Source organism: Nelumbo lutea, chromosome 6 (genome assembly GCF_056320005.1).
Source record: "Nelumbo lutea isolate HS-2025 chromosome 6, American lotus-T2T, whole genome shotgun sequence".
Classification (NCBI taxonomy): Eukaryota; Viridiplantae; Streptophyta; class Magnoliopsida; order Proteales; family Nelumbonaceae; genus Nelumbo; species Nelumbo lutea.
In genome coordinates, this window is record NC_142689.1 from 4,364,240 (window position 1) to 4,391,279 (window position 27,040).

The window sequence follows — 27,040 nt, forward strand, 5'->3', positions numbered from 1 at the left end:
CCAGTACTGACTAATAACTACTTAGGCCATAAAGGCAGTGCCACTTTGTCACGGGGCTGGTCGACAAGGCCTTGTGCGGCACTCGAATGGGTCGAGTTAGCCTATGAAACAATAAAAGAGGCAACAAAGACAACAATGAGGCACACAAATTAGTAAAAAGGCACTTTATATTGCATGGAAAGTGACAAGCACAAGCACACAGTTTAGTGTCGAGGAGATCTCGTGCTTAACCTTTACACGTCTTAGTTCCATTCAACTATCTACCTCCCCTCAAAGAATAGCTTAAGCTTTTGGGGGAGTGACAAAAGATTACATTACACTCTTGGAAAATCATACTACTATTTACAAGAAATGCCATTGGAAAAACCCCCTCTTACAAAAAGAATACAACAGCCCACCCAAGACACATACACTGACACATTGATGGCACCTTGGCAAGCTTCACCTGTGATAGTCTCCCCCACCCAATTCGATCTACGTCCTCGAAGATCACTACTTTAGGTATTCTTCAACTTTGTCAGCAAAAGGTAGGAGGTCTTCAGCAAGCTCCCAACTTCTTCACCAGGTCTGGACCACTTCACCAGGTATTCTCTCTAGGGAGTCTGGGTAGAAGGGGAGGTCCTATGGCCATAGATGAGAACTACTTTGTGGATTTTTGGTGGTTGGAAAGTTGACGGAGGTCGGTCGGATTGGTTTTGGGTGTCATCAAGGGTGTCAGCATGATAAGTTTTCAATTGGTTGGCATGGAAAACTGGGTGGACTTTTATCCTTGAGGGTAGCTTGAGACGGTAGGCGGTTTGTCCTATTCGGGAGATGATCTCACAAGGCCCTTCATATTTCCTTACGAGACCAAGGTGAACTCTCCTAAAAGTTGAAGGTTGTTTGGGTGGAGCTTGAACATTACTAGGTTGCCTATTTGGAAGGGATAAGATCTTCTACCTTGGTCAGCCCATTTCTTCATTCTTCGGGAGGCTCTCTCTAGGGAAGCTCGGGTAAGGTCAATGTTTTCTTTCCAGTCCCTGGTGAAGGTGAATGCTTTTGGACTTCTTCCCTGGTACTTGACTACAACTATGTGTGGGCACTGAGGCAGCTGGCTAGTGATGACTTCAAATGGACTCTTGTTCATTGTCGAGGTCTTCTGTGCATTGTAGGAGAACTGTGTGATGTCCAGGAAGTGAACCCAATTCTTTTGTGTGGCAGAGACGAAGTGTTGAAAGTATTCTTCCAAGAGGGAGTTTGTTCTCTCTGTCTGTCCATTTGACTGTGGGTAGCTGCTATTGGAGAAGTTCAACTGCGATCCCATGAGCTTGAAGAGTTCTGTCCAAAAGGCGCTAGTGAAGCGGGGGATCACGATCACTGACAATGTTCTGTGGTACGCCCCAATACTTGACAACGTGCCTGAAAAATAAGTATGTTGTCTCCTTGGTGGTGCATGACTTAGGTGCAAGAATGAAAGTTGCATACTTAGAGAATCTGTCAACTATGACTAGAATGGAAGCATAATCTCCAACCTTGGGCAAGCCGCTGATGAAGTCCATAGAAACGCTCTCCCGAGGGTGCATAGGGATAGGTAATGGCTGAAGTAATCCCGTGGGTTTCTGGTGATCAGGCTTGTCCTATTGACAGATCAAGTAGGTCCTAGTGTACTCTCTCACATCATCCTCCATGCGAGGCCAATAATAAGCATGTTGCAACAAGGCAAGTGTGCATTGCTAGCCAGGATGTCCAGCCCAAATACTATCATGGCATTCCCGAAGAAGCTTCTTCCTTAAGTCATCAGCCCGGGGAACAAACATCCGACCACCCCGAGTGACTAAGAGATCATCTTCAACCCAGAACCGTCGAGTCTTCCCTTCACGTGCAACTTGCATCAGATTACTGGCTTGGGGGTCCTTCTTGAGCCCTTCTCGGATGTGGTCTTTGAGGTCCGCTATAATTTAGCATGCAGATGGTTTGCTGGAGGAGAGGGCAACTAGTTCTGTTTTCCTACTGAGAGCATCGACAACCTTGTTCATAGGTCCAGGCTTGTACTCCAATGTCATGTCAAACTCGGCCAGAAAGTCTTGCCAACGTGCCTACTTTGGGCTCAACTTTGTCTGAGACTGGAAGTAGCTAGTGGCTATGTTGTCTGTCGTCACAACAAAGTGGGAGCCAAGAAGATAATGCCGCCAAGTGCAGAGGCAATGAACAATGGCCGTCATCTCCTTCTCTTGCACCATGTATCTTCGTTCAACCTCATTGAGCTTATGACTTTCAAAAGCAACGGGGTGGCCATCCTGCATCAACACACCCCCAATAGCAAAGTTTGAAGCATCAGTGTGCATCTCATAGGGCTTGTTGGGGTTTGGTAGGGTCAGCACCGGTTCTTCTGACACAACCTTCTTCAAGTCTTCAAAGGCCAAGTTAAATGCTTTTGTCCATCTCCATGCACATGTCTTCTTCAAGAGGTCAGTCAAAGTGGCAGCCCGAGCTGAGTAGCTTGGTATGAATCTCTTGTAGTAATTGACAAGCCTCAAGAATGAATAGAGTTTTGTCAATGTGGTAGGGGGCTCCCAGTCTTGAATGGCCCTGACCTTGGCGGGGTCCATGCTGATGGTGCCCGCGCGGATGATGTGCCTGTGGAAGGCCACCTCCTCCCTAACAAATGAACATTTTTCCTTCCTCACATACAAGTGATTCTCCCATAGTACTTGGAATACAATGTGGAGGTGGTCAATATGCTCCTCCATTGAACTACTATAAATTACAATATCATCAATGTAAATAACAACAAATTGATCGAGGTAAGGATGAAAAATGTGATTCATCAAAGTACAAAAAGTGGTCGGGGCATTAGTGAGCCCAAAGGGGATGACAAGGAATTCAAAGGACCCCTATCTTGCAACACAAGTGGTCTTGGCTTCATCACCTTCAGCAATGCGGACCTGATAATAGCCCGAATGCAGGTCCAATTTGGTGAAGTACTTGGCATGGCTCAACTGATCAAACAAGTCTACAACTAGAGGGATGGGGTACTTGTTCTTAATGGTGAGCTTGTTCAAAGCCCGATAGTCAGTGCAAAGGCGAAGTGAGCCATCATGTTTCTTCTGAAATAAAACTGGTCCTTCATAAGGAGCCTTGGAAGGTTGGATAAACCCAACTTCCAACAACTCACTCAATTGATTCCTTAACTCAGCAAGTTATGGAGGAGCCATGCGATACGGAGGGTGAGCTGGGGCCTTGGCACCTGGTTCAAACTCGATCTTGTGATCAACTTCACGCCTGGGATGCGATGTCTTTGGGAGCTGCGGTGGCATAACATTCACAAATTTGTCCAAAACGGCCATGACCTTTGGGGGTACACTTCTTGGAACTGACTCCTATGCTTCAAGGTTCACCATGGTGGCTAAGTAGGTAGCCTCGCCCTTTCGAACACCCTTCCGAAGCTGCAAGGCTGATAACTGCTTGTTCGGTTGGTCAGCCTTAGGCATGATTGGTACCACGCAAGGCAAGGGCTCTTCAAAGATGCAAACAGAATTGAGGAAGGGCACAGGCACCACCTTCACCTGAGATAGGAAATCCATGCCCAAGATAACCTGGAAGTCAACAAGCCCTTTCCAGTCTCCCACTTGTAGTTCTACTCCATGAGCCACCCCCTCGATGGGTTTTGCACTAGAATTTACCGCCTTTAGCCACCCTGTCTCCTTAGTTGGAGTGAGCTTCAGACGTTGTGCCTCTTCCACCGAGATGAAGTTGTGGGTGGCGCCGGTGTCAACCATAACTTTTGCAGGCCTCCCATTTATGGATATCCCAATGTACATCAGCCCCTTTTGTGCAGCCTTCTGAGTCTTCTGGGTGGTCCCTTTCTTCTTCAAGACATTGAATCTCTGTAAGGCCCCCCATCTTTGGTTATTCTGTTTCTTTCTCCTCATCACTACGTTCATCATCACTGAGCTTTGCGAGGAGGGCACTCAACTTTCCTGGATTTGGGCACTCCCTTGTCCAGTGCTTGCCTCCACGAAGGAAGCATGGTGATGGAGGGGGCCTCTTGGCAAAGCTCCCATCCCTGAAGCTAGACTCCCCTTCGGGCTTTCTTTAGCCCCTCCCATCATTGGGCTTGTTGTATCCAATTGAGCCTTTTAGGGCAAAGTAAGGCTTCTTGTCTCCTCCTGGCTTGCCTTGGCCTTGGAAGTTGTTAGGCCTCGACCCATCTTTGTTAGGTCTTCTGTTGTCCACTAACTGTTCAACAACCGCCATGGCTATGGCAAGGTCATCCACACCTCAGTGTTGAAGCTCGAGCTCAGCCCACAGTTGAAGGTCGTCCATGAAGTTGAAGAGCAAGTCCTTGTTTGACATGTCGGTGATCTCAAGCGACAGGGCAGAGAACTCCTTCGCGTACTCGTGCAAAGAGCCTGTGTGCTTCAAGTTCTTAATCTTTGGGCGGGCCTGGTACTCCACATTCTCAGGATAAAATTGGCACTTTATCTCAGTTTTGAACATGGCCCAAGTGTCAATGGAGCTTAGGCTTCGCTCTACATCAGCACATCTCCTGCACCACCAAAGCATAGCAACATCAGTAAGATACATAACAACCGTGCATACCTTGGCCGTCTCCTCCACTAGTTCAATGGGGTGATCGACGCATTGGCGGCACTGACCACCAACTTCTTCAAAAGGGTTACCTCCCCTTTCAGTTCCTCGAGTTGAGCTTGAAGGCGGGTCACTAAGCCTTCTAGGGGGCTGCTATTCAATGTGTGGGATGTGTTGCTGGAGCGCTCCTCCAATCTCTCAACGATTGTAGCTAAGCTCTCAAGGTTGAGGTGAAACTCATCAACATGATCATGAGCAGCTTCACCTTGCATCGCATGATGCGCTTGTCCATGGCGGTGAGCTTGTCAACAGACTTCTCACACTTGCTAGGCTTGGATGTGGTGGTTTTGTCTTTTGGCGAGCCACCTCTAGGCTCATCATCGGGATCAAACACCTGAGAGATCCCTTCTTGGATCTTAGCATGGATCTCTTGCTTCTTCATTGTGCAAGAAGCAATGTGGGCACGTCATGGGACAGATCATGCTGTGGAAAGTAGGATGGAATTGCGCTTTGTGTGCAAACCGCTCTGATACCAACTGTCATGAGGCTAGTCGATGAGGTCCCGTGCGGCACTCGAATGGGTCGAGTTAGCCTACGAAACAATAAAAGAGGCAACAAAGGCAACAACGAGGCATACAAATTAGTAAAAAGACATTTTATATTACAAGAAAAGTGGAAAGTACAAGTACATAGTTAATGTCAGAGGGAATCTCGTATTTAACCTTTACACGTCTTATTTTCACTCAACTACCTAGTTCTCTTCAAAGAGTAGGTTAAGCTTTTGGGAGACTAACAAAATATTAAGTTATCGTCTTACAAAATCATACTACTATTTACTAGAAATACCATCGGCAAAACCCCATTGGAAAAAGAGAACAACAGCCCATCCTAGACACATACACTGACACACTTGATGGCACTTCGCCCAGCTTCACCTATGACAACTTGGGGTTGTCTTCATATAGTCCATGGTCGGTCCATGGTCGGTCCCTCCCTCCCTCCCTCCCTCCCTCTCTCCTCTATACTACAATACTACTACTACTGGTCCTCTATTCAGCATCAAGTGAATTTGACATGCTATAGCTTGAGACCTGGTCTGACAATGGCATGAACCGATTCATCTGGCGCAGCAGGGGTTACTAGTACTATTACTCTCTACTCGTGACTCGTGAGCAGGGCAACCAGAACTAGAAGCTCCGTCCGAGTGAGTCGAGATGAGATGATATGACATGATACCACCATATCAAAGAAAAGCGTCAGCAATCAGCAGTAGCGCCGACAGATAAAACATCATCTCTATTCTCTACCGTTGCTGCCTTTAATTTAAGTATTCATGTCTATGGCTATCCATCAATCAATCAGACCATCACCGACGCCGACGGCTCTTACCTTGCCTTCCCTCTGCAATCACCAGGTAGATCGAGAGGATTTACGTAATAATTTTAGAGATTATGATGATGATGTTGAATACAAAACATGACTTATTGTCGGTCAAAAGTCCAACAAGCAACAACCCAGTCTTTTGGTTTGATCTTTGGTCACCCCTGGCCCTCCCTCTTCCATCCCCCCATCCCTTCCCTGTCACCTCAGGTGCCTGTACCTTGTTACGTCTCTTAGTCCGGCTAGATGGCTTTTCTCACTGGACCACCAAGAGATACCAAATTAAAAGGCTCCATTCTTTGTTTTAGAATAATCAAAACTGTTAAAACTGATGTGCACAACCCCTTTAGGCCTTTACAAATTACAACCTACCAACACCCAAAAATAATTACTTTTCAAAATTATATTAAACTAATCAACTTTACTTGGTATTAATTCCAAATCCCAATTTCCAAATTCATCAGATACAGATAGAGGATCAATTGGATTCCCTCTTTAGCCACATAGCCTTTTGGTGCATGACTGTAGAGCATCTAACTTACCATTTCTATTGCTTATAAAAAGAAAATAAAAAAATATGGATATGGATTCGTATTGATGGTCCACTAACAAGGCTCAAGTATAATCTTTGATGCATAGAATCGTATGGGATCAAGAAGAGTTGTTGTTAGAACAAATCAAATCCTTTTTTATCTTGGTACTGTTTAAAAAGTAAAAAGCTACACGAAACAGACAAGAAAAAACAATTTTCTTATTAAAGGAGTGCCTCTTTACGTAAAAAAAAGGCGCAAAACATAAAAGAGATTCATCTAGGAGTTATAGTTTCAAAACTAATAAGTTAATTTTAAAAAGGAAAAAATTTATTTTAGTATCCTGAACTTTAGGGTTAGTGTCAAATTAGTACTCGTATTAACCCTATCATCTAATTTTCTTATAATTGATATATCCTGGATTCAGGTATTCACGTCAAGCATTTAGTAGGGGAGTGTAGATTCTTGAGCCCCAAATACTACCTTTTGCGGTTACTTTCTAACTCTCCTCGTTCGGAAAGACCAACATGACTACTCTGGGTCCTCTTGTTCTGCCAATGTTGGAGCAGTTGCACTTCTTTGCTACATTGATCTGAAGGAAGCCCCTCAAGATGAAGATCAAGCCAAACATCCCCGACTTCAAATTGGCTTTCGAGCATTTCTGTATTCATGCAGGTGGAAGAGCTGTTCTGGATGAATTGGAGAAGAACTTGCAGCTATCCGAATGGCACATGGAAGTATGGAACCATCAAGGATGACGCTTTACCGGTTGGCAAGATGGGTTTGGAGCGGTAGTGCCATTCAGGATTTTCTATGAGCAGGATGGTTGGATTAATTTCGAGGTGATTAGGCTTAGCGAAAGAAGAAAATGGTTTGGATCAAGAGGAGGTTGGGTATTTTCATGCTGACTTCTTCATGACTTGCTGGGAATATGGGGATCCATTGAAACTAATTCACATTTACTGGAATGCTATTCTGATTCTCCATACTCTTACGCTTGCAAAATGACGCATAATTATTGAGAAGATAGCTTTAAGTAATTTTCAAGTGCCAATGGTTCGCCCAATTAAGCAAGCTCTGGTGGGCTTGATCTGAACTTGCACATCATATTTGTTTCTTGACATTGGTTTATGGATGGGATTTCTTTGCACTAAGAAAATGGAATGAGGTGACCAGAGATCCCGACTTCCTACTTACTAGATGAAGAAGAGAGTTTCAGGTTTCCAGTCTCCCAGGTCCCAGGTGAGGAGGGGACACATCACTTTTGTATTTTTGGTAATAAATAAATATTGAATAATAACATGGTTGTTGAGGATGGATGGCGGTAAAATTTTGGACTCGCATTTCTAAATATAACATGGTTATAGTTATATTTTGAAAGGAATATAAATAATATATATATATATATATATATATATATATATATAATGCAAGGTTTTGTATTCTACAGATTTGTATTTATACTCCTTCTAAACTGAGTTTACAGGACGAGGAGGTGCAAATGGTCTCAAGCAAGAGGCGTTCTGCAATCTGCATCAGCACTGGACGCAATCTGGAGAATTCTGTTTAGTGCCTACGCCCACCACCGGAGTATTCTGCAATCCGCTTCCTCATCCCTGAAGATCCCTCTCTTTCATTAAAAATACAGAAAGCTTGATAGTTGCATGGCTCAAGTCTTGCATCAATCAAACTTTTTAGTATTTCCAGCATTGCTTTGTTGTCTAGTGCCTACGTCTACAACGAATAGGGGTGGATTCGAGTCGAATATTTGACTATTCCAGCTCAGGTCACAGGAATAGTATTAGGTTTGAGTTTGAGCTCTGCTCGGTTCATAGTTTATAAGTTCAAGATGAGCTAAATGTTTTTTGAAAAATAAAAATTATATGTATAAAATTATTATTTTTTATTTTTCAGATAAAAATTATTTTTATTTTACATACAAGAAAATAAAAATTATTTATTTGATACTATGCTCGTGAGCCAAGTTTCACTGGACTCGAGCTCGGCTCAATTAACAAATGAGCCTATATATTGGACTCGAATTCAGCTCAAAGCTTGGTTCAAACCGAGCCAAGCGGAGCTCGAATAGCTCATGAAAAACTCAATTCGTGACCATCCCTGAACCAAGTCAAAACAGGAGTTTAGTTGCTATAGTAACCCAAAATGAAACCAAGGCCCCAACCAATAGTCAGTAGTATTCGGTTAAGAGGCTAAGTGACCAAGTAGATAGGCATGGTCGACATTGAGAACCCGTGTGATTACTGCTGCTCTAGATTGAGCTCTCTCAAGTTAAGATAAGGTATCTTCACCTCCCCCTTATGAGTCGGAGTTAATGTGTCGGTGAGTGGTCCCAATGTTGGATGATAGCTTGTTCGGCATGGTGTGGTCGACTTGCTTATGCTCTTTGTTATGTATAGCGGCCCAGATACTGCTCCCCTATAAGGTAGAAGACATTGAACAATGTCTTTTTTTGAAGAAAAATTTTATATTTTAAAAAATTATAAATTGCACATGTCATCAAATGATCAGATAACTACACTTTTTAAAAGTTTGAATACTATTATACATTTAAAAATTCATGTACTAACTTAACACTATCCCAAAGTTTACGATACAAAATAATTAAAGGTATTAATGCAGCCGAAGGGTCACCTAAATTCCAGTCTATGGAGACTCTGGACGCTAATATAAATATGTAGCTTCCAATTTCAATTATCAACCTTTTCTTTTCAAAACAAAACAAAGAAAAGACAAAAGAATAGTGAATTTCAGTTGAACCTAGACCTCCCACTAATTGATAAAAAGGGATTACCTTAAGGAGAATTCTTACTCGTTCACAGTTTTTGCTAATATAATATATCATACATGATAAATATAAACCATATTATGTTATTTATTATCATCCCCATCTATCATGTATACAAGTCCAACTGAAATATCTTGGAAATTGATAAATATAACTACAAATCTTTGCACATCACCATCATCGTCATGTAAAAATTAGATCATCATGGTCAACTGTGACCCCAACAAGCATCTCATTACAAGGAATTATGTCACCTTGGTTTTCTTTTTCTCCGATGCTAAGCATACAATATTCATTTGGGGAAATCTCTTAAAACTACCCCTTATACATCCCTACTTTTGTCCCACTTGAAAATTGAAATGACACTATGTTGCAGATGTGTGATGTAGATCAATTAATTGTCAGGCATTTTTACACCACTGCTAATATTCTTTTTTTTTCCTTTCCAAAATTAGGCCCAACATAGTACTGTTCTCTTGGAGAAGAAGAAGAAGAAAAAGGTATTGATACAACTGTCGTTTAGTGCCCACAGCTTTGGGAGGATGACGACTCCAGGGGCAATGATAAGATGAGCACACCACACCCAACACCAGGTGGAGGCAAACTGACGTGAAATACCCCCGTTGATCTTTGGATCAGCAGTGGGCTAAATGGGTCCTCCGTGATAGTAAATTGTTGATCAGACTATCAGGATATGACCACGAGTACGGCTAAAACGGTGTGTGCAATCATCATCATAATTACAAACAAATGATGCACATGTTGTTTACAGAAGCTGTCCATTACATGACATGGCGGACAAAATTTCTCCACCATGGACGGTGGTTCTTTAACGGGGTGGTGTAGGGACCACCGCCATTCACCATTGCACAAGGCGATGGACCGTCGACCGATGGATGACACCCTGGCGTACGTAATCCCCACACCCATAACTCCATAAGTTAGAAAGCCCCACCAAAGTGGGTCCCATGCAAGCAGGCAGTCATGTAGGAGTGGCTCTGGCTCCTTTTAGATAAGTTTGGTTTGGTACGTGTCCTCTTCTACGACTCTATCTACTATCTATATCTATAAGTAAGACTATAAAATATAAATATAAACGTAACGAGCATAGTACCGACACGTGTCAGAGTGGAGTAGGCTACAGGGCTTCTCACGTGCAATAAAGAATGAACCCAAGTGGCCTCTTTATTTCATTGTCTCCCCTTCCTTGCCTCAAGGAAAGTAAATTCGAAGATACTGAAAGCGATAAGGGATGACGCCACGTGTCCATGGAAACGTTGGGATGAAGAGGAGTGGAGGTGGGCGGACTTTGCTCCGATGATGAGGTCCGCTAGTCTCACTTCACTCTAACCGTGTTGCTGTTGCACGTCCACCACCAGCTATTAAAGCTGACGCCACCATCTCCTATTGCCAGAAAACGCTGGCGTCATCGTTCGGCACAACCGTCCTCATGGGACGTGGTGCTGACGTCGACGCCCATGTGACTACCTCGTCCCAACTTCCCCGGTAGAGATTAGAATACGTCGTTGATGCCATCGCGATTCGCGAATTAAATGATTTGACTACCCCCTTCTTATTCACATTGTTGATTCCATTGATGACGCCAACGGCTAGAGATCGAACAGAGAGACGGAAGCCAAGTGGGTCCACCCTGAGATCTTTGCTTTTGCATCATCTTGCATTAGATGCATTCAATCGATTCTCCTTTGTTTTTTTTTTTATATATCTCCCCCCTCAAGCCCACTTGCTGCCTCGTTGACAAAAGGCTTTGCTCTCTCTCTCTCTCTCTCTCTCTCTCTCTCCGGCGTTGCAACGAGCGATGCAAGGTGTACGACGTTTCCGTCAGTTATCTGGCGGAGGAGTGAAGCTGGATTTAACGGCGACGGCAACAGCGACAAAAGGACCGTTGTCGATCGATGGAACGGAATCGGTGGAGAAGAGGATCGAACGGCTGGTATCGGAGAATCCAGTGATCATATTCAGCAGGTCATCGTGCTACATGTGCCATGTGATGAAGAAGCTACTTTCGACCATTGGGGTGCACCCAACCGTGATCGAATTGGACGAGGGGGAGTTGGGTGTGCTGGCTGCTCTCTATAGCACCAGCGACGGGGAAACCGGCGGTGGCGGTGGTGGTGCCCCGGCAGTTTTCATCGGTGGAAAGCGCGTGGGAGGTCTGGAGAGTCTGATGGGCCTACATCTGAGCGGGCATCTTGTGCCCAAGCTCAGAGAAGTTGGAGCCCTTTGGGTCTGAATCTGATGACCACCAACTTGATCATATTGTAATTTTGCTATCATCATCATCATCATTTGTAATTTGAACAAAATCAATTATTAGGAATTTTCTTCTTACATACCCTCTTCTCACTTCTGATCTTGCTTTCTCTTTCTTTTTGTTCTCTCAATTTCCCTTTTCTGGTGCGTTTCAGAGATCGATGTAAATACTAGATGAAGAAGAAACAAGATCGAGCTTTTGGTAGAATAATGAGAGACCCACCCACCACAGACCGACCACACCATCTCTAGCCATGGAGATTGGAGACTGGAGACTGGACTGATGTGAAGAAACCAAGAGAGGGACATTTGATTGGGGTTGTTTCTTTTGCATGAGTGACACCTTGCAGTTGCAGACAACCGGCATGCCACACCCCAAACACTGTTGAGAAGAAAACTCAGAGTCCCATTTGCTTTTCTCAAGTAAAAGTAAGCTAAAACCTCTTCTTTTCTATGTCAAGGAAAGGAAATCAAGAAGAAGAAGAAAGAAAGTAGTAAGGGAAGGAGATAACTGTGAAGACTGAAGACTGATAAACGGGGCTCCACGTCATGTCATGTCGTTTGGGTTAGAACTTTGAAGGGACAGCCCATCCAGTCCATCATCATCCTCAGCCCAAGTGCGTGTCACCTTTCCTTTTTTACCTCTAAAGCTTAATATATTGTATTTATTTATTAATCCTTCTAATGTGGATAATAGGATCATATTTAATTATTTTATCGCCAAAGAGTACAGGCTACATGGACGGTCTTGAGTTTAACGAGTAATCGGCATCTTGGACGAGCACACGTGTCGAACATGCACCACCCTTTGTGGAACCGCTTCTGACAACCGTGTTTCTCTTAGGACTCCATGGATTGATTTTTATTGCTCAAGGGCAAGGAATCTGCATTCTCCACACGTTCGTTCATTTGTTTTTATTTTTTTGGTAATAAAAAATTAAAAATGAAAAAGGGAAACGGCCAGTGCCATCTCCAAGATTGGATTCGGGCTGAGTGGACAGTTGGACCTCCAAATCAAGGGAGTGATAACTTCGCTTGATAGTCCACCCACTAAAGGTTGTATGTTCTACTTCTACTTAGTAGTATCCACATTCCACAGACCACAATCCATAATAAATAGTAGTGGGCTGGGCTTATCACAGGTCATCTGTAGCTCAGAAAACTGTGCCCATTTTAAATATATAAGACCCTGCTGTAAGAGTAGTGCAACAGTGAGATTTAAGGGACCTCTGTTAGAATTTTCAACCCATGTTCATGGATTCCTCTATTCTTTGTCTTCTATCCATTCAGTGGGCAGGCCACAGCCCCTGGAATATGTATACGGCTGCCTATTCAAATCAAAGCCCCCCCATTTTTTTATTCTGATACCTTCTATTAATTCCACCCAATTCTTTACATCAAAAAGGCATGAAAGAAATTTGAAGCGAATTAAGAGAATGAGCATTTGCGGCAAAACTGAAACAAACAAGAAACAAAACAAAGAAAAAAGAAATTATAGAAAAGGGAAAAAGAAAGAAATCAGTGCCTTTTTTTTTTCTTTTGACGGATGGCATAGAGAAAAGCAGAGGGAATCCAAATTTTCAACAGATTCATATTCCACTTGACAAAGCTTGGATAGGATGAATAAATATAAAAGACATCTGTATTTGATCCAAATTTTCAAATGAAATCAAATGTTTTTTTTTTTTGTTTTATTTGTTATCAAGCAATTCTAATTATTGTTGTTGAATATCAGAAGTGGATAAGTAGAATGTGATAAAGCCTAGTACAGAGGCTAATCCTATCCATGTTCATTGTCATGCTGTAAAGATTATCCAATAATGCTTAAATTCGTCTTTTAGTAGAGACTAGAGACTATAGAGTAGAGACACAATAACTTTGTTGGCTGACCAAAATGCTCTAAGATATTTCATCTTCTTCCCATCAAATCAAACAAAGTAACAACCAACAAAATCAAATAAAATAAAGCCTTCCCAAACCCCACAAAATGCATGTTGCCATTGCTACTAGTGCAACCACCGTCATTCCCTGCAGGTGCCTTCTCTCTCTCTCCCTCCTCCACTCTAAAGAATGAAGGTGTGTTTCTCTGTTAAGCAGTTGGATCTAAATCAATTGATGAATCTCTCACATTGTCGGATTTACAATCAGAAGGGATTTGTGCGAATCTCGAGTATTTCTCTCAAATGTATTCCAATTCAACCTGGAAGGATCGGAATACAAACAGCGGTACAGCAATGGAGTAGAGCGTTTCTCCCTTTCCACGGTTTCACTAATAATGGTGATTGCAACTCCTCCCTGATTCTACACTCTGGAGTCTCAACTCTAGACTGAATATCAGGTTTGGCGATTGCCGATTGGAGTAAGTCAGGAGTCCAGGATCGGAGTTGAGCGAGGGCCAAGGAGATCCAAGGAATATTTCATAGAAATGAATACAAAATTAGCTTGAAGCTGAAGGTGCAATTTGGCTAATAAGTTGGTAAGGGGGTTCAGATTTGCGCCCCACAAGGGAGTGCCCCACAGTACATTTTCGTCATGTATTGAGAACATTTTCTGGTTATGATGTCATTGATTCTGATACTATCATCAGGAGATGTTCTCAATACACGTTGTGGGGCGCAGATTTAAACTCTTGATAATATAAATTTTTGGATTATTTCAAACAAAAAACAGATTTAAAGATCCGAAGAACCTTGAAGAGGCAGATAGACAGGGAGATAGATGTGGGGAATAAGTATATAACCCACTCAGCTGACTTCCCTTGATGAAAGATCAAATTCAATCCCTCTCTTTCTTTTGGTACTTTTATCGATCTCAGAATTAGAAATTATGAGAAGCTTGTCAATGCCTAGTAGGGAAATTGAATTATTAATTTACCGTAATAATTAACTTTTGTTAATTAAAGATTAAAGCTTCCTTCTTCCTTCTGCTATTCTTTCGCCCAATGATGAATTTGCTTTCCAGTTATAATGTTATAACTCTATGTAAAATGTATATCGCATCCTGAGACATAAAGAATTTGATTTGATATGGCCATATCATATTTCGCATCCTGAGACATACATAATTTTTTATTATTTGGGTAGGATTGATATTCGCAAATAAATGAATGGATTGGATCAGACCTTGGACCCTATCCTAATCAAAATCAGTTCGATTTGGATTGAATCCCAGTGAGTGAGACATATTAAATTGGACCAGTCCAAAAGTATTTATTTGAATTGTATTGACCTGATCCATTTGTAATGGAATGAAATTGGATTGGGTTGGATTGAACCAACCTTGTAATGTACACGGAGGCTGATTAAACGTACCTTACCCATCATTAATCCAAACCCATTTCTCAATCTCTATTCCTTCTCTCAATAGTCAATATCCAAATCTCTCCTTCCTCTTCCGATTAACCTTCTCCATGATCTTCCAAGAAACTATCATTGTTTTCACTTGTATACGCACTGGAAAAATTCACGTAGCGTCAACGAAAAATCATCAATTGTATCATGCATCACTGCATTCTCCTACGGCAACTGGCAACTCAAATTCAAACGGAGTCGGCTTCGAAAAGAAATTAAAACCGGATCTTTACAAATTATACCCAGGAGTTTCGTGGTGCTAATCAGTTGGTTGGTAAGTTCTCCTGGGCTACCTCGGAGTTGCAAATTATACCCCGGTTGTGGCCTTGTGGGCGGCTTCAACCGATCCGCCCACGTTCCACCCCAGTTTGTCCATTTTATACCGATGCCATGAGTTTGGCTTTTCCTTCTCCGTTTTCCTTGCTACCGCTAGGAGTTGTCATACCCACTAAACTGAGCCAATTCTAGGCCCAGTCACGGCCCACCTTGACTGAGTGTATATACAGTTATATAGTTCACCTTTAAAGCACTTATTCCCAAATTCATCCCCTACTAGATAAGCCCCATTACAAGTTGGAGCAATTGCTAAAAATTATAAGTTTCACTTGTAAATCCTACACCTTTTTTGAATTCTTTAATTTAATATATAATTGCCACCAGTAAAAATTAACATATAATTATCTATGAATTAAACAGCTATCACCCAACGTGATTGGGATGTTTATTTTTTACTTTTAAATAAAAGAAATACAGCTTTGTTCCTCGGTGTAAGAGCATTAGTGCTTTTTTAGTAATATTTGGTCAACAAATAAAAAATATTTTTTTTCCTTTTGTCGAGGTGGAAGAATTTATCGTTGTTTTCCTTTCCTTTTTAAGGTTTTTTTTTTTCAATTTTTAAATTAATAGCATTAAGCCCAACCCCATTTCAACCCTGATCCAAGCTGGAATTAGGCCACAGGAACGTATATCAGGTACAGGCCCAATGAATAAGCTAAACTCAATCCAAAACAAAGATTGGGCCGGGCACGAATTGGCCCGCCCAAATTGCAATCCAACAAGACAAATCTATCTATAAACCAACAACATCTAACCCTAAAGTCCCTAACCCAGAAACATGTTTCTCCATGTGCGATTGGAGAGGAGGGATATTGTTACTTAGCCCCCCTTTTGATAGTGCTTATTTGTAATCACTTACCATCTATTTAGTCAGGAACCACATCAATAATCACTTATATGTGTTTGAAAAATAACCAAATAAAGTGTTTTTTAGAAAATTGCATTATTGCCAAATGACGTTTTACTTACATCGCTTCCAAACACAGCCCAAATGACGCCTTACCTCTGCTATTAATCACATTGTTCTTTATCTTACGATCATGCATCACACGTGCCAAAAGACACAGCAGACCAGAGGACTAGAGGAGGAGGAGGAGGTCAATTCCAAGTTCCAACATTCGGGAATCGGGGAGACGGGAACCGAATAAATGCTAATCTGACTGCTATATCATTATGTATGTTCAGACGGTCAAAATGTGTTCGCAGCTGATGGTTCTGATTTTTAGAAGTTAGGTAGGACCCAAGCAACGGTAGGTCCTGATTCTCCCAAGCAAGGCGGGGTAGCAACTTATTAGCGTATATGGTACGCATATAAAAAGGGATGAGTTGTTAGGTTTTTGGGCAAGAGAGAGAGGGGATTTTATAGGGAAGCTTTCTTCGGTCCTTCCCCTCCTCCCGTCTCTTCGCTTCTACGTTTTTTTACACTTCTTTTTAATTTTCCTCTCAAACCCCCCACTCTCTCTATCCCTCTATCTTTTCCCTCTTTCCAGTACTGTTACTGGTACTACTGTATTCTGGTTCCTAGGGTTTTCGATCCTTTTGTGCCCGGCCGACCTCTAGGGTTTTCTATTCACGTATTCGCGTTCGAGTTCAATGAGTAATAACAAGGATCACTTCAACATGGCTGATCTCGGTGCTACTCTTCCTGGTGTCCCTGTTGGTAAAACAAAACTGACTTAAACCCTAATCCCCCACTTTCTCTCTCTCTCTCTGGGTGTCTTTATTCTCTCTATCCGTATTTTTCTATTATCCACACATATATCTATCTTTCTTCTGTGTTTTCAAAACCCTAATGGCTCTCTGTTCCATTCTCGCGTGTAGCTCTTAGCGCCGAGGATCGAGCAGGTCTTGTTAATGCCCTCAAGGTGAGTGGTAGCCATCGACTCTTAGATGCTATAGTAGGATTCCTGTTATCGAATTTTAGGGCCGCGTTTGGCTGACCTGCTAGTGTTTATTGCGGTTTGGGTTGTTGTGCAGAACAAGCTTCAGCATTTGGCGGGACAGCACTCCGATGTGCTCGAGTCTCTATCAACAAGGGTCAGGAAGCGTGTCGAGGTCCTCAGAGAGCTCCAGGTTTGTGTTCCCTTTAACTCGAATAATTATTGCCAATGGAATGAAAATCCCTTCTAAGAGTATAACTTTCTATCTTGGTTTCTCATTTTGGTTATATTCTATTAGAGCTTATATTTGTTATCAGTATGATTTATGAGCCGTGGATGCGAAACTGTTGGATTTTATATGATTATTTTAATAGTCTTACGGTCTCTTATTGCTATTGACCTGCATTATTGTGTTGTCCTAGAATGTTGTAATTGCCGATTCTGAATTATGATCATACTTGTCCTGCATTCTGTCATGATCCTATGCTTGAATGGTTACAATGATGTATAACTCGGTGTTTGTCCTGTTTGTTCCGAACCTATGTATCACGAAATTAGATACACTCTTATTTTGAGATGATAAGAATGAATTTCTCATGACAAATGAATTTTCATACGTGGCATTATTTCTTTTCAGTTTTTATGGTTGGATCTTATACTTCATACTGACCATACATAACTAACCAAAGTGGCCAATGGTTCACTAGCCATTTCTGCCCCCTGGCTGAGACCTTGACTAGTCTATGCGGGGACACGTCCTATTAGACCAGTAATGTTCTGAAGCTCATGGATATGTTCAATCCCAACAAAGACAACAAGTATGCAATGAAACACATGGTACTGGATATGAAGTTCAAGGATATGTTCACTAGCCATTTCTGCTCCCTGGTTGAGACCTTGATGTCTGTGCAGGGACATGTCCTAGTAGACCAGTAATGATCTGAAGCTCAAGGATATGTTCAATCCTAACAAAGACAACAAGTATGCAATGAAACGCATGGTACTGGATATGAAACTTTACTACAACCACGGTAGCATAGGTTTTCCATGCCAAACTGATAATTAGCCTCAAGGATCAAAACTTTGCAACATGTCGGCCCATATGTATTGTATTGGTGATCCACTGATACACCGTTATATGGATTCTTTCGGGGTTTGACCTGTTACAGGTTGTAGACAAGCCTTATACCGCCCTCCCCCTGAACAGGATTGAATATTGATCTGTATCAACATTTAGAACCTTGATTAGCCTTTAGGATTCAGTAACTAGTTGATCTGTTTTTTTAACACTTTCACTTTTCTGCATCTAGATAGAATATCTATTTGAATAAGGTTCACTGTCTCTTGCCCCTTTCTGTTAGTGATTGCAAGCTCCCAGCTTGTAAAATCTAGTTGTTCTCCAAAAATTTCCAACCAGGTTGTTTTGGAGCCAAACTTAAAGCTACTACATTTCCTCTTTTTGTAATTTATTTCTTTCTTTTTCAACATAGGGATAATTCTCTTTTGCAGTTGGCAAGAGTGGGGAATAGTGAAGTTCAATGTGTGTTCTCCATCCTTATTCTATTTGTGTTTTTGCCCTGCATTGATACATCAAATTTCCTTGGTATCCTTCATATGAAAGTTATTGTGTTGTTTGCAAATATGATTTCATGAATATATGTTTATGCCTTATGTACTTCTGTTCTTAGTGGTTCTCAATTATCATTCGGATTTTGTTTCTTTTCATGATCCAATGTAGTGAAAGATTCCTTTTGGTTTCCATCCATTCACATTATATTTTTTATTATTGGTTTCATTAGGTTGAATAATGTGAATCACTGTTGATATTTCAAAAGGCTTTAATGTCAAGAACATTTTTTGTTCTCTACCCTCTTGCTTGGCTGTTGGCTTGTTCTTGCATGACCTTTTGCAGTCAAGCAATACAATGAAGCAAGTGGCCTTTTTTTCCCCTGCAGTTAAGTTTTTAGTTGTGCATCCTTCAAATGCCTTCCCTAATTGCAGGGTCAACATGATGAAATGGAGGCAAAATTCTTCGAGGAGAGAGCAGCACTTGAAGCTAAATATCAGAAACTATATGAGCCACTTTACAACAAGGTAGAGTTCCCAGTTTTTCTTTTCTGTTTTAATAAATTCAAGAGGAAGAAGAGTATACAGATATTGCGTATGTCAGACAACTATTGGCATGGCTCTGATACATCCAATCTTGTATAAAGATACATTCTACCATAGAAAGCTAGCATGTGTTATCCATGCATTTTCTGTATAATGGGTCAGAAATGGATTACACTAAAACTTGTCTATGTTACCCGGATACAGCAATGACATGGCTGGATATGCCATTAGATACAAAATTTGCAGTAGTAACCTACATGATATGACACCTTTGTACAAATATCCAGGTATCTTAGTTTGGAGCTTTTGACATGGACATGATATCTATTTTGAAGTATGTAAAGGGTAATAAAGGTGTTAGCAGAACATCACAGCTTGTTCTTGTAGGAGGGCACTACCACCCCTTTCTTGAGATGATTTGCGATAAATCTTCTGTTTTCATCTATAATATGCTCAGGGTTAGTACCATTGGGCTGCTTGTGTCGATGGTAACATTGACTTTCTATTTTTTGTCACATTACAGCGATATGACATTGTCAATGGTGTGGTTGAAGTAGAAGGTGTTACAAATGAAGCTGCAGCAGATCAAGAAGAGGACAAAGGTGCAGAAGGTGCCTGATGAGAGCAAATCTGGTTGCTTTTATTAGTTTTTAAATTTGTTTGATTTTTGTCTGCCATGTCTGATCATTCACTTGTGCACTCGAGCAGAGAAGGGAGTTCCTAATTTCTGGCTCACTGCCATGAAGACCAATGAAATTCTGGCAGAGGAGGTAAGGGAACATTGTTTACAAATTTTCCTTGGTGATGGGATCTTCTCCTCACAAATGGGCACCTCACAGGCACATCCATCATACATTGGGAACATCTCCCGTGAATGATAACCAATAAGTATGGGAGATGTTCCCAATGCATGATAGGATGTACGTGTGAGGCGCCTGTGAGGCGCCAGGTGTGAGGAGCAGATCCGGTCTGTTTTCCTTGTTGGTTGTTTCTGAAGTGATTGACTTTTTTTTTTTTTTTGCATTTTTTGGGAGTTCAGATTTCAGAGCGTGATGAAGGGGCACTCAAGTATCTCAAAGACATCAAGTGGTGTAGGATTGATAATCCAAAGGGGTTCAAGCTGGAATTCTTTTTTGATACTAATCCTTATTTCAAAAACTCTGTTTTGACAAAAACTTATCATATGATTGAGGAGGATGAGCCTATCCTAGAGAAAGCAATTGGGTAAAATTGCCTTTTACTGTACCTTTTTTTGGTGGTTATTGTGTCAGTTCTTTAATTGCAGCTCTTGCCAACATATATAACTTTTTTGTAGCACGGAGATTGAATGGTATCCAGGGAAAAGCTTGACCCAAAAGCTCTTGAAGAAGAAGCCAAAAAAGGGATCAAAGAACGCAAAGCCTATCACAAAGACTGAAAAGTGTGAAAGTTTCTTCAATTTCTTTGATCCACCACAAGTTCCTGAGAATGATGATGATATAGATGAAGATACTGTAAGTTCAACTACATTACATCTTATGAGCATTGTAGATGTGTTATCTGAACTGTTATTCTTTGTTTTTTTTTTTAATGTTTTGGCAGGCTGAAGAACTTCAGAGTCAAATGGAACAAGATTATGATATTGGGTAGGTTAATGTAATATTTTCTTGCATTAAATTATAGGAACAGCTTCACTTTTTCCAACTTGAATTTTTCCTGATTTAGTTATGCAGAGGGATCTGAGAATCAAATGTCATATACTTTCCTTGTTAAAGTAAAATTAGGCCTAATAGAATGTTACTTGATAGGCACTTCTATGAACTTTTATCGTGATAGTTGTGCATCTTGTGTACCTTATTGGTTCTGGTTGATTAGACATCTCAGCCAGAGAAGGGGGATGTTCCATCAAAATTCCATAAAGATCCTGTACATTTACTTGAAAAAATGAGCTGAAGCTTGGATCCTTTTTAGATCTACAATTCGAGATAAAATTATCCCACATGCTGTTTCGTGGTTTACGGGAGAGGCTGTTCAGGGGGATGAGTTTGAAGATGACATAGAAGGAGATGATGAGTATGAGGATGAAGATGGTGAAGAAGATGAAGACGAAGATGATGATGAGGATGATGAAGATGATGACGAGGATGACGATGATGAAGATGAAGGGAAGGGCAGGAAGAAGGTATGGACAGGACAAACCTTGTGTTACTAGTTTCTATTGTGCTTTTTTCCCTGCATTTTCAGATTGTTAATCTTACAAAATTCTGATCCCTTTCCATTTTGAACTGTTGCTTTAGGCGTCTGCTGGATCCAAGGTAAGATGGTGTTTTGGATGCATACAACTATATAAATATTTGATTTGTCCAATTTGCTAGTTAGGTTTTGGCTATATCTTATCGTCCACTTCAATGCTCTGAACTGCAGAAAAGCGGAAGGGCCCAAACTGGGGAAGGGCAGCAGGGTGAACGGCCTCCAGAGTGTAAGCAGCAATAGGTGTTTGATTGCCAGACAAGAGCACATGTAAACTGTCTCTGGGTCGTTTAAACGAGTGAGAGTGGGGAAGGAAAGTTTTGGGGTGTTGATTTTCTGTTTTTTTTTTTTTTTTTTACAATTATTATTTTTAGCGTCCTTTTTTTTTAAGTAGGGTTGGGGATGTGGTCGTGGTTATAATTTGTTTATGCCTTGCGGGTTTCTTCTGGTTGCCCTGCCTTGTGGACTTTACATGAACTAATTTTAGTAGATTTATGTTTTGATCAAGTGCTTTGACATAATATCTTCCCCAAGCTTTCTTTCATATTCTTTTTGTTCGTCGGAAAGTTGTTTTGTTTTTCCAATGAGAACTAACTTGACTGAGGGTTTTGGTGGTTCTACAAATCTGAGTAGTTGACCCTGATATATGGACGGCTAATTAGATAACAGGAAAAATGAAGAAGGGCTTAATCATGTTGGTAGTTATTGAAGAGCTTCACTTTCATTAATGCGTTTTGACATACGCATTCAAGTACTTTGTAAAAGATTTCTGTCATTCCAAAGTGCTAGTTGTGGGCATTTTTTAAGTTGGCAAGTATCAAGTTTGCTATTGTGGAAAGCTTTGGATGCGCCAGTTTTTTATCATACATCTCAAAAAATTAATCACTAAACTAGATTACGCGTCTTATGGATGCTGGTGGTCGCACTTTTAATGGTTACAACTAAAAGTGTTAAGCTAAACCTTACTAAAAAAAGACTTGTGAGTTGGGAGACACGGGGGTTTATGAAAATGTACGAGTACAAAAGACCTTGCAACCAGAAAAAAAGAAATAAAAAATCGTTAATTAGAATAGCCAGGATCAGGTGTAGATAAAGGGCAGTCATAAATCATAACTCAGATCCTGATTTCATTGGTAACTTTGGAAACAATATAAAATTGCCAAGTCCCAACAATGCAGACACAGACTAGACGCTATTTTGCACCAGAAGTCTCAAGGTTAGGTACCGATGTTTGTGCATCCAATTGAAAATGTCCATTTTTATGACCCCAAAAGAAAGCATGTTGTCGGTATATTCTTCGCACAGCATACTCGAGATCAATCACCCGAACGGAATCATTGTTATTTGGCAGGGGAAAAACTCCACGCACAATTTAACATGGCAGGCATTCGAATTTCATATATAAATGAGTCCTCTTTAGTCTAAAATTACAGGAAAAATAGCTTATTGGATGCATCCAGCCTGTGTTCTGTGTGAACTCAGAAGCTGTAAGAGTGGGTCGTGGGGTGGTAGTATACAGACTGTTCATCTGTCATTCTGAGAATGTTTATGGACTTGACAGACTATTTCACTAGATCCACATCCACCATTTACCTAATGTTTATTTTGCGTACCAGGCAACATGGAATTCAAGTAGAAAAGAGCACTACAAATCCAACATTTTTGGTCCCTTTTCTGGACCTGAAAAAACTGTTTCCCTAAAACTTCTGAATAATGAATATCTAACATACAGTGCTGAAATTGCTATAAGAAGTTATCTGCTATCGACTTCGTACATGCTTTACATTCTTCAATGATGATTATGGAAAACAAATTTCACATGGACCAACTCCTCAAACAACTATCCTGCTCTTTCATTTCATTTGGTTCAAAAGGGCATTATGAAGAAATCGCCATGGAGCTTGAAAACGAAACCTTCTCAATCTCAACTATTTTGCATCCCCTCTCTTATATCTAATTTAGTTTAGCAAACCTTTTGGAATGTGGAATGGGCCGTGTCTATATTTATTTTATGGATAGTCATAGTGCTGCTAGCTTCGAAGATATACATAATACAATCAAGGATCTTCTTCTTCTTCTTCTTCTTCATGTGTTATATAACCTGCCGTAATTCATGAATTTCTTGATCTCATCGTATAAAACCAGGACTGCAGCAGCACCAGTGCTCCTAAACATGTTTGAGAGTGCACCGCGGTAGAAGGAAGCTAACCCTTCTGCCCTGTAAATCTTTCTCCAGCAGTCCAGGGTACTATGGTACGTTGGCTGCTCCAAACCAGACTGGATCATCATCCGCCTCCGTACAGTATCAAATGGGTAAGACACTAAGCCTGCCGAGGTTGTAACCGCTTGTGCTACCAACCACCGTTTCCACAGTGCGACTTGTTTTGATTCTTCTGACATGATCTCCTTCAATGTATCAAACCCCCCAAAGTAAAGGCCACGGTGGACAATCATCCCATGTAGAGAAGCAGGGAGGCCTCTGTAGATTCCCCTGATACCATTTTTCCTGCGAATGGTACCCAGTAAGTCGATGATGCCCCTGAATTGACGAGCCTCTGTTGTCCCAATATCTGCTGCCAGGCGTGTGTGAGCGATTTCAAGTGGGTAGATGATAACCAATGTTGTACAACCAGCTGCAGCTCCTGCTATGAAGTTGTCAAGGGCACCGGAAATGAATGGGCTTTCTTGAGATCTGCGGCACCTCAACATGTTTCTGTACAGATCCTGAACAGGACGATGCTTGGTTAAGATTTAAGAATGTTTCTTATGTTAACATACAATGTTTTTCTTTTCATGAATTGCCTTCATCACCAGGCATCTCAGTTTCCTGGCAATGGCACATCATTCTTTTTTGTTATCAGAAGTATGGAAACTTAAATATCAATAGCATTAATTCCTTGACAGAAGAATAAACCCATATAAAAGCTGGGATCCAGCTAGCAGAACAAAAGGATACCACAATTCTCAATTCAATCATGGCGAATGTGCAGCAAGAGAACAGATATGAACGTCTTATTAAAACTACAATGCAGTGCAGGAGCAGGAGGTTCTCCATATTGGGGTATGCATGAAATGAATACAGAGACGATGGCCATTGATTTAACATATATACGAAGAAAAACAGGACCCAGTACGTGCGACGGTGAAATAATCCATAGAGAAGGCAAATAATAAAGGAGAAAGAAGAAATGAGAGTGAACCTTGAGGGAGAAATTGAGAGCAAGAGAAGGGTAGTGGCGGAGGACACTAGTGGCATTTCCCCTCCAGAGAGAAAGAACACCCTCCTCTCGGATGGTACGAAGGATAAAATCCAACATTCCATTGAACCTGCGGCGGCCGCCACCACCGACGATAGCTAAGTTGCTTTCCTGAGTCTGTAGCAACAGCTTGGCTCTCTCGATGGGGGCCACAATTGTGTGGGCAACTCCCCCAATCACTGCTCCCGCCATCAGATCCCTGTGGAAGTTAACCAGCCATATCCACGATCTTGGTCGTGTTCTATTCTCTTCATCATATTCTCCCCACATTCTTTCTGTTGCCCCCGCGCCCCACCAGTTGCAGAATTGCTCTCTCTCTCTCTCTCCCTCCCTCCCTCCCTCTGATTGTCTGGTGACGGATTAATCGGTTAATTATGAGCTACAAATTCATTATTTGTTTTTTCCCTTTCAATTCATGCACGGTTTCGTAATTGGGAGAAAGAAAGAAGCAAAGAAGGAAAGAGAAATGAACGCCATTTCATCTGTTTGATTTGTTTATCTTCCATTTTTATTCGTTGTCTTCTTTCTTCTTTCTGCTCTCCTTTTCTTGCTCCCTGGCGCCTTCATTTCGTCTTTCGTTTTTTAATGAGAAGCGCTTCATTTCATCATTGTATGCATGGAAAAAGGAATATTATTAATAAACAACTCCTTTAACGCAACTCTTGTTTTCTGCGCCCCACGAACTACGGAAAGACATTATTCAACCTTTTAAAGGATTTGACCATGTGAACAGAGAACTCAAGAATTCTATTGACGTTGTATTCCGCAAATGATTGACGTTTGACAAAGAAAATGTAATCGCCATATGCTCCCTGAAAATTAGATTTCTCTAAATTCCAATATTTTATTCTACCATTAAAAGTAATGGCCATATTTCTCTAAATATCCCTCTTTTTAATTTTAATTTGCTCCCTCTCTCATCATAATATAATTTAAAGTTTTAAACCATTAATTTTCTCTCATTAATTCTTTTATAATTAAGATATTAATTCCCATCATTTTTCATTGAATTTTATCATTGATTACAGATTTAAAATATTCTTAATTTTGAATTTGGCCCTAAGAGTAAAAAATGTAATATTAACTATTACTTTTCAACTCATTAAGTTTTATATTTAAGGTATTTAATCCCATTTCTCTCTCATTGAATCTTATATTCAAGTTATTTTTAAATTCTATCAATTAGATCTTATCCAATACTTTTAACAATATAAAACTCATGTCTTTTAATTGATCCAAAAACAAAATCATTCTTCCATCTTGGTGGCAGACTGGCCTACAAGCAATTCAACCTTCCATATCAAATGGTATTGACCTTTTATATCATATTTAAATAACAAAATTTTTAAAATAGAAATAAATATAAAAAATTATAAAATTTAAATAATTAAAGTAAAATTGGCATATTTCCAATATTTTATACTAATCATATTAAAGAAAAAACAAGTACACTAAATAATGATTGTTTTTATTGATGTTAGAAATGAAATACAAAATTTAAAACCAGCCCAAAAATGAAATTATTTTCCTATTTCATGGTGAGTCAAGTCAATAGTTCAACCTTTTTGGGCCAAACATGTCAACCATTGATGTTAGATAATAATAGAATTTAAAAAATAAAAACAAAAAAAAATGACAAGATATAGAAATTAACTAATATTTTTATATTAATCGTATTAAAGAAAAACAAGTATGATAAAAAAATGTTTTTCATTGATAATGTAAATGAAATGCAAAATTGAAAACTAATTAACCCAAAAGTGAAATTGTATTCCTATGGTGGTAGGTCAATAGTTCAACATTTTATCTTAAATGTGTTAATTTTGGACGTCATAGTTAAATAAGTGTAATAAATAAGAATTGTTTTTATAGTTGATAGAAATAAAATATAAAAATTAAAATCAACCCAAAAATGAAATTGTTTTCCTATTTGGTGGTGTGTCAATAGTTCATCCTTTTATGTTAATTGTGTCAACCCTTGATGTCATAATTAAATAATAAAAATAAAAAAGAAAAAACATAAAAAATATAATAAAATATAGAAAACATTTGATCACATATCTAATATCATATATTTATCATATCGAACAAAAATAAATATAATAAATAAAAATTATTTTTATATACATGAAAATATAAAAAATGCAAAAAATTTTGAAAACATATTATTATTATTATTTTATTTATTTATTTATTTTTTACTGTATGCTATAATCTAAAACTATCTTGTGTGAAGCACACACATTGAGTTAGTAGTTTCGACTATGAGATGCGAGTAATCCCATGCTGTTTGGCCAACTGTAAAGCATGCTTGGTG

At 40.2% G+C, this 27,040-nt stretch overlaps 2 protein-coding genes and 1 long non-coding RNA gene across 7 annotated transcripts; 2 read left to right on the forward strand and 1 right to left on the reverse strand.

Moving 5' to 3' along the window:
- Positions 1-11,029: 11,029 nt before the first annotated feature.
- On the forward strand, positions 11,030-12,915 carry LOC148846928 (uncharacterized). 2 transcript variants are annotated; one of them, XR_016100888.1, is made up of 3 exons: positions 11,030-11,567; positions 11,715-12,176; positions 12,286-12,915. It is a non-coding gene; the product is annotated as an uncharacterized LOC148846928 (long non-coding RNA). The 2 variants fall into 2 exon arrangements; XR_016100887.1 differs by having other exon boundaries at positions 12,293-12,915.
- A 3,438-nt stretch (positions 12,916-16,353) lies between these two features.
- LOC148846929 (nucleosome assembly protein 1;2-like) lies at positions 16,354-21,973 on the forward strand. Of its 4 annotated transcripts, none has more exons than XM_088948887.1 (12): positions 16,354-16,905; positions 17,067-17,110; positions 17,223-17,318; positions 19,127-19,219; positions 19,761-19,848; positions 19,946-20,007; positions 20,277-20,461; positions 20,553-20,730; positions 20,819-20,862; positions 21,188-21,398; positions 21,514-21,531; positions 21,641-21,973. In XM_088948887.1, exons 1-12 carry the CDS (start codon positions 16,839-16,841, stop codon positions 21,707-21,709), a joined length of 1,155 nt encoding a protein of 384 aa, XP_088805013.1. In that variant the 5' UTR covers positions 16,354-16,838; the 3' UTR covers positions 21,710-21,973. The 4 variants fall into 4 exon arrangements, with proteins under 4 accessions (XP_088805013.1, XP_088805016.1, XP_088805015.1 ...); XM_088948889.1 differs by having other exon boundaries at positions 16,375-16,905; positions 19,761-19,839; XM_088948890.1 differs by lacking the exon at positions 21,514-21,531.
- A 1,114-nt stretch (positions 21,974-23,087) lies between these two features.
- LOC148846930 (ADP/ATP translocase At5g56450-like) lies at positions 23,088-25,338 on the reverse strand. The gene is made up of 2 exons (XM_088951604.1): positions 24,667-25,338; positions 23,088-24,190 (listed from the first exon to the last, which is right to left on the reverse strand). Exons 1-2 carry the CDS (start codon positions 24,991-24,993, stop codon positions 23,552-23,554), a joined length of 966 nt encoding a protein of 321 aa, XP_088807730.1. The 5' UTR covers positions 24,994-25,338; the 3' UTR covers positions 23,088-23,551.
- Positions 25,339-27,040: the final 1,702 nt, after the last annotated feature.